A 7,801-nucleotide genomic window follows, 5' to 3' on the forward strand; every position below is an offset into this window, starting at 1 on the left:
TACATATTTCAGGAAGATGGGAGAGGAGAGAAAAGGAGGGGGTGGGGAGAGAACCTGTCTTGGGAGAGCTGAGCCTGCATGAGGTTAAATTTCTTGGCAATTCCACCCAAGGTCTGTCTGGAAAGGACAGACGAGTTCTGCCCATGTTCCCTCCTTCCTGAGGACCCAGGTTTTGCTCAGGCCTCTTCCTCTCTGGAGGTGGCATGGGTGAGGCTCAAGTTCAGTGTGTCATCACTTCCCTTTAGGTAACTGCCCTACACCCTAGGACACAGTCCACTGGGCTTGGTGGCATCAGGACCTTGAGAGACTGGCAGGACCCCTGGACAAACAAGCCAGTTTCTGCCCTGGGCATTTCACTTTCAAGCATGAGTAACAACAGAAGATGGCAGGATATGGACTTACACAAGAGGTGGAGGGATGGAGGTGCCAGGTGACTGGGGTCAGGTCCCAGCCACTTCCCTTGCCAGAGGCTCAGCTTGCCCCATGGGAGGGATACGGAAGTCTGTTGAACAGGGCTGGCCCTGCACTGGGCTGTGGGTAGCTCTTGGTAGAGAGCATCAGCGGCTTGGAGACAGTCTGGCTAGGCAGGTGAGGTCCTGCTAGTTGTAGTCATCCCCAACTGATGCAGCTGCCCATCTTCCCACTCCCTCAGCATCCCACTCTGCTAGGAGTTTCTGCCTGACCCACCCTCCTGGACCTGTGCACGTTGCCCACTGCACAAGTTTTCCTGGTTGCACTGGCAAGCTCGGAACTGAATTTACACTATCACCTATGAGCCCCAGGCTGGGGGCGGGGGCGAGTCTGTTTTGGTTTGTCGTGTTTGTCTTGTGATTTACATTGATGAAGGCACGTGTTCCTCTAGGGAATTGCTAACCCCTCCTTCTCAAACCCTTCTCTTCCCTTGATTCCCTGTTTTAATGTAACCCCCAGGAAGCCCGGTTGGTCTCTTGCAGGTGGAACCAGCTAGCCCTGTCCTGAGCGTCCATGCTCTGCACGGTCCTTTGATAAAATCAGTTACACCTCTCCCGATCTGTCCCCTCCGGACTCAAGCATCCAGGCGAGGGCTCAAGTCAGTGAAACACAAATGGTGCAGCCAGGAACTGGGAAAGGAAGGTTTTATTCTCACTGCTGGACAGAGGCGACACCTAGGACCTTGGTAGCAGCAGGTAGTCCCTCCCAGTTCAGCCTTTCCTTTTGGCATGGCAGCTGGAGGCCACTTCGGGAGCCAGGGTGACAGCCCTGGCCTAGAGGGGAGCAGCAGTGGGTAGCAGTAGCAGCAGCAGGTCACGGCGGGGTTGGAGTGTTAGTCTGGCCGGCTGGTGCCTGTCCCCCAAAGCTGGTGTCTGATGAGGGGAGGGGCCTGGACAGTGAGCTGGGGACACTGAAGCAGCTCAGTCGGCAGTAAAGACACGACTGGAAATGTCATCGAGGAGCCAGTCGATGCCAGGCAGCAGGTCCTCCCCGGTGACGGCACTGCAGCCCTGGATGCGCCAGTGGTGGCTGCGGATGGAGGCCAGGTCCAGGGCCTGGGGACAGAAAGGACTGGTGGAACCAGCAGGCCTTAGCCTGTCCTTTCCCGGGCACCCAGGGGCCAACTCCAGCTGCACGCCAGTGGCACCCCTCGGTGACATAAAATCAACATGGGCTGCTGAGTGTCTGCTAGGAGCCAGGCATTTTGCAGGAACCACAGAGGTCATCTGTCTCTTGCTAAGGCCTCCTGATCCAGGGATGATGTGGTCCATTTTACCAAGGATGGAATCCAAACTGAGGCTCCATAACCTTCCACACCACTTAGCCAGTTAAAAGGCGGCAGAAAGATTCTAAAGCCAGCGGTGGTGGTGCACACCTATGACACAGTTCACGGGAGGTGGAGGCAGGGGTACACGAAACCTGTCTCAGACAGACAAAAATCAAGATTCTAAACCTGCTAGAGTAACAGTCAAGATGCAGCTATGACTCCAGCGCTAGGTCAACCTGGGGAACAATCTTGGCTTGTTTACCTACTGTGTGACACTGGGGAGGTTACTTAACCTCTCTGAGTCTCCTGCATGCTTTGTGCAGTGACAGTCATTTCTGCCTCATGAGATTGTTGTATACAGGAAGAATGAAACGTGAATCCATGCAGAGAGCATCGCAGTGGGAAGCACTCACTGCAGGCTGGCTGCTAGAACCCTGTGAAATGATCAATTTGCAGGTCTGCCTTCGCCTAGACTGGGGCCACACTACCTTATTAATCATCAAATTCCGGGTACCCTGCCTAGGGCCTGCCACACAGCAGGGGCTGATAAGTGCTTTTAAAACCAATTAGCCAGGCATGGAGGTGCATGCTTGAAGTTTCAGGCAGGAGGACTGCTGTTGAGTTTGAGACCGGCCTGGCTACAGAAACCCTGTCTCAAAAGTAAATAAAAAAGACTGCCGGGCGGTGGTAGCGTACGCCTTTAATCCCAGCATTTGGGAGGCAGAGCCAGGCAGATTGCTGTGAGTTCGAGGTCAGCCTGGTCTACAGAGCAAGATCTAGGACAGGCACCAAAACTACAGAGAGAAACCCTGTCTCGAAAAACAAAACAAAAACAAAAAACAAAACAACAACAACAAACAGACTGGGCCTAGGGATGTGGCTCAGTTAGAAGTGCTTGCCTAGCATGCACAAGGCTCTGGGAACAATCACTAGCTCAACAGAAACTGACATGTGGTGCACACCTTAATCTCAAGGACTCTCCAGGTGGAGGCAGGAAGATGAACATTCCTGGGCATCCTCAGCTTCTAGTAAGTCTGAGGTCTGCTAGGACTGCGAAACCCAGTTCAAAAAAACAAAAATAAACACAATTAAAAATAATAAAGCACTAAAGACCTTTCAGTTTTTCTCAATGAGCCTGCACCAGGGCCTGACTCACCTCCTGAATAGCATTAGAGGACAGTGCTCCAGGCAGGTCCTGCTTGTTTGCAAAGATGAGGAGGGTCGCTCCAGCCAGGCGCTGGGGAAAGAGAGCACAGGGTGGGGGTGGGGAGGGTTAGTGTACAGCCTGATCCCTTCTCTGCAAACCATGGGGGTTAGCGGTCAGCATGCAGGGTCAAGAGCAGGACTCCATGGTTGTTGGGGAGCCCCAGGTGGGGTAGGCAAAGTGGACAGAGCTGCTGATGCTAGCTACCACCCGGTGGGCATCTCTTCCATGATGGGGGAGGGTGTTGGCCACAGGGATCCCTGAGCCCTTGGTAGCTCTGGCTCTGCACAGAAAACATAAGCATGCTGAGGGCTGCCCTGGGAACACAGTGATAGAACCCCCTGCCCCTCCTCCCCGTTCACAGAATCCTTAACTTGTCCTCCCAGTAACTGCCCTGTTGGCCTTTCTCTACTTAATTGCCTTGGTGGGTTTGCAACCAGAATCTCTCCATGTGCAAAGAGGAATCTAACTTCTGGGCCTAACCCGGCTGGGCCTTGGCTCAGCCTCTGTCAACAGTGACCTCTCTAGACTTGTTCAGTACTCCAGACGGGGCTGCACTCATACTGGTGGTGTGTGTCTGTGTCTGTAGTCTGACAGTCCCATGCATTCCTGTGGTTTCTGCACAGACATTAGCAGTTCCCTCTTACCCTCTCAAAAGTGCCCTGGCCTTCAACTAACTGAAATGTGGCAACGTGACTCAAGTCCTGGGACAGACAGAGCACATTAATGGAGAAATGGCAGTATTCAAATAAAACTCGTAGCTTAGGATAATAGCAATTCCTGAGCATGGCTTAGTGGCGCCCAACTGTAATCCCTGTACTCAGGTGGTTAAGAAGGATGGAGCCAGCCTGGGCTACATAGAGAAACCTGATCTCACCACTCCCTCAAAAAAAAAAAAAAATCAACCTTGCCAAAACAAATAGATAATAATGATAGGGCATGGCGGCACACACCAGTAATCCTATTATTTGGGAAGTAGAGGCCGGTGGATCAGCAGTTCAAGGTTAGCCTTAGCCAGTTTAGGCCAGCCTGAGATTCAGAGTAAAACTCTGTGTCAACAAAACAAAAAAAAAGGTGTTTTGGTCCAGATAGCAAATGTCAAGATTAGCCTAATTACAATTTTAGGAATGTGGAAGCTGAGGCTCAGGGAGGTTATGTGTCTTCCTAAAGCCACACAGCGCAGTTAGATTCCTATGCAAGTGTCATTGGCTCCCTGAGCTTCGCCCCTGCCCTGGTCCTGAGGCAGCTCCTGCAGATTCACTCAGGGTGGTGACTCAGTAAAACCAAAGAGATGTGAGTCCAGGTCTCAGCCCAGGGCCCAGTGAAAGAATGACTTCACCCCTCCCTCCCCAAGCGTCCAGACCAGTCACGGTGCATTTGGAAGCCCAGGGCACACCTCCTCCACCAGCAGGCTCTGCAGCTCCCGCTGACAGTCCTGCATGCGCTGGCGGTCGGCGCTGTCCACCACCCAGATGAGGCCGTCTGTGCTCTCAAAGTAGTTCCTCCAGTAGGAGCGCAGAGACTTCTGGCCACCCACATCCCAGATGTTCAGCTTGAATCTGGGGAGGAAGGGGTGATGAAGGTCAAGCTGGTCCTGCCCTCCCTGCTTTCCCCCAGCCCCACGGTGGCCCCACGGTGGCCCGCAGTGGCCCTACTCACCCCCGGTGCTCTAGGGTCTTGATGTTGAAGCCCAGTGTTGGGGAGATGGTGTCCACATCTTCCCCATTGAACTTCTTGAGGATGGTGGTTTTGCCAGCATTGTCCAAGCCACTGGGGCACACGGGCTAAGGAGAAATCCCCGAGCTCTTCGAGAGGACATGTCTTCACACTACCACCTTCTCAGGGACTAGTTTTTCCTACTGTGTATTCAAACAAGTTGAGCATATGCCTGGCCCATAATTGGCTTGAGATTAATGTGGAAGTATCAAAATGGAATTGTATCATCTCGGGCAACTCAAAGTAACTTAATTTATGCAACAAATATTTAGTGCCTATTATGTGCCAAGTCCCCTCGGGTGTTGGTGGACAAGTCTTCACCCTTATGACACTAGCAAAAAACAAAAAACAAAAAACCTAAAGGGGCTGGAGAGATGGCTCATCAGTAAAGAGCGATAGCTGCCCTTGCAGAGGACCTTGGTTCAGTTCCCAGCACCCTCATGGTGGTTCACAACCAAACTCTGACCTCTATGGGCACCAGGCGCTCGACATGGTTCACATACATACATAGAGGCAAAATACTCACACAAAGAAGGAAAAAAAAAGACTGAATAAAGCAGAAGAGGAGAAAGTTAGGTACGTGGGATCCCTGAAACCAGTGAGACATTCCTGGAAGGGGTGGCTTTCAGCTTAGGTACCAAATAAGGCTCTGTGGGGTCTCGAGGACCAAAACAGATGGGCCCAGTCTTCTGAAGGACCTAGTAAAGTGCAAATATCTAGAGGGGGCAACCACCTTCATCTCTTTCTGGAATGATCCACAGCCTCTACTGCAGAGAACAAACGGCTGGGTAAGCTCGACAGCAGGGGAGAACTTGGAGCAGCCACAGCCTGAACTGAGGGGTGAGAGGGAAGGGACAGGCTTTGCTTTAGAACTTCTTCCTGCTCACCTGACCCAGGGCCAGAGATCCCCATCGCTAAGGGGGTGAGCAGAGTACCGCTCATCATCTGTAGCCCAACTTTAGCCTTGGAAGTTGGCCCTGATTATCCCGTGCCTTCCAATACCATCCCCTCTCCATGTTTCCTTCTCTCTTGTATCTTCCTCATTAGCAAACTCCCACTTTGCATGCTCCAGCAGTACCCTGAATCCACTCACTCTCCCCATCTTAGGCCCTCTGCCTAAATTTTCCCAGACACCTCTACCTTCCTCAAATCTTTGCCCAATAGTTACTATCTTGGCATGGTCTTTGACCACTTTGGACTGCATTCTTCTCTACTCAAGCAAACTACACATTTTATTGGCTTTATTACTTTTTTTCTCCTCTTCTGTTATCCATAACGAAGGCTTTTTCGTTTCCCTGTTTTACAGCATTCCCTAACACAGCAGGTGATCAATACATAGTAATCCAATGACTGTCTTTCCCACAACTCTCTAAAATTCTAAGTGCATATTAATTTCCCTCCTCTCTCCCTGACAGTTTGTGGATCGCAGATGTCCGGGCAGCCGGGGACAGCGCAAGGCGGGTGATGCAGGTGCCAGTTAAGGCAATGGAAGGTCCGCAAGGGGCCCTGCGTGTGACAGTTAGACCTGCAGCCCAGTCCACGCCTACGCGCAGGGGCCTAGGCGGTCCCCACGCCCCTGGGATTCCAAGCCGGAGGGAACCGCCAGGGCCTACACGAAGGGGTGGGGTGGGGGGTCAGCGGTGGGGAGGAGCGGGGCCCACGCTCGAGCCAGCCCGAGAGACCGTGACGTCCGATCACCACCGGCGCGACGCGCCTCCCCATGACACTGGAGACCCCAGTCCAGGCCCGTCCCTCAGGTTCACACCGCCGGCGGTAGCACACAACCCCCCGGCCCGCAGAGTGGTACGGCCCGCCCCGGCCCCGCGCCGAGCAGTGGTAGCGCCGCGTGCGTGACGCACCACCGGCCGTGGGTGCCCACGGCGGCCGCGCCCTCGCGCCCGGCTCCGCCCACCCGGCGGACCCACCCTCGCGGCCGCTGGGGCGCTCTGAGGATACAGCATGAGCAGCCGCAGCTCTCGCTCTTTCTGCTTCATCTTCTTCAGAATGGTCAGAAGCCCCATGATCCCGTCGCCCCCTCCCGGCCGCCGTTTCTTCTAGTCCCGGGACCCCGCTCCCGGTTCCTATTGGCCAGTCCGGTGCTTGGTTCCGCCTTCGCTATCACGTGACGCCTGAGTGCGGGGCGTCGCCCTCTAGCGGCGCGGCGGCGAATTTGCTGCCTGCCGCGTTAACCCTTCCTTCGCTTTCCGATGTCGGTGGTTTGGGGAGGACTAGGGCAAAGTCCCCAAACCCCCTGACTCCGAGGCCTCGGTCGCGGACGCGAAGCTGACATCTCGAGCTGTGTCTCGTTTGGGTAGGGAGAACCCGCGAAGGGATTCTTAGCCAGGAGTTCGAGCCTAGTTCCATAAGGGGCTGACGAACCAGCCGGGGACCGTAATAATGGCCCAGTTCCTGCGCATCTTGTGACTTGCATTATTCACATCTGCCAAGAGATCGAAAACGCGTTGATCCTGGTGCGGGACTCTGTCGCATATGGCCCTGTGCGTTCAGTCGAGGGGGATGATGCCCCCTAAGGGCCATTTGGAAATGTGCGGGCAATGAGGGCTCCTTTGGGTTGTTTCAGTGACATTTAAAGCTCTAAGTTTCCCGCAATGCAGCGATCAGACCTGCACAAAGGATTGGCCGGTCTAGGAAGCTATCAGGTTGAGAAGCTCCATTCCAACGTTCGGATAAAACTGGGGGCTATCCGGTCGGTGGTGGCGCATGCCTTTAATCCCAGCACTAGGGAGGCAGAGCCGGGCGGATCTCTGAATTCAAGGCCAGCCTGGTCTACATAAGAAGTTCCAGGACAACCAGTGCTATGTAGAGAGACCCTGTTTCAAAAAACAAACAGATTTTTAAAAACCTGAAGCCCACCTGCTGGCATGATTTTGAATGATTTTGCCCAAGAGTTCTTTTTGTTTTGTTTTTGGAGACAGGGTTTTTCTGTGTAGCCCTGGCTGTCTTGGAACTCGATCTATAGACCAGGATGGCCTCGAACTCAAAGACTCCTGAATGCTGGTGGTGGCACACACTTTTAATCCCAGCACCTGGGAGTCAGAGGCAAGTAGATGAGGCCAGCCTGGTCTACATATCAAGTTTCAGGCCAGCCAGGGCTACATATAGTGAGATACTGTCTCAAAAAA

The 7,801-nt window shown here is 53.6% G+C and overlaps 1 protein-coding gene across 1 annotated transcript; it reads right to left on the reverse strand.

Moving 5' to 3' along the window:
• Positions 1–1,101: 1,101 nt before the first annotated feature.
• Arl2 (ARF like GTPase 2) lies at positions 1,102–6,921 on the reverse strand. Its single transcript, XM_006980684.4, has 5 exons — positions 6,615–6,921; positions 4,602–4,712; positions 4,339–4,501; positions 2,895–2,975; positions 1,102–1,526 (listed from the first exon to the last, which is right to left on the reverse strand). Exons 1-5 carry the CDS (start codon positions 6,677–6,679, stop codon positions 1,392–1,394), a joined length of 555 nt encoding a protein of 184 aa, XP_006980746.1. The 5' UTR covers positions 6,680–6,921; the 3' UTR covers positions 1,102–1,391.
• Positions 6,922–7,801: the final 880 nt, after the last annotated feature.

Source organism: Peromyscus maniculatus, chromosome 1 (genome assembly GCF_049852395.1).
Source record: "Peromyscus maniculatus bairdii isolate BWxNUB_F1_BW_parent chromosome 1, HU_Pman_BW_mat_3.1, whole genome shotgun sequence".
NCBI lineage: Eukaryota > Metazoa > Chordata > Mammalia > Rodentia > Cricetidae > Peromyscus > Peromyscus maniculatus.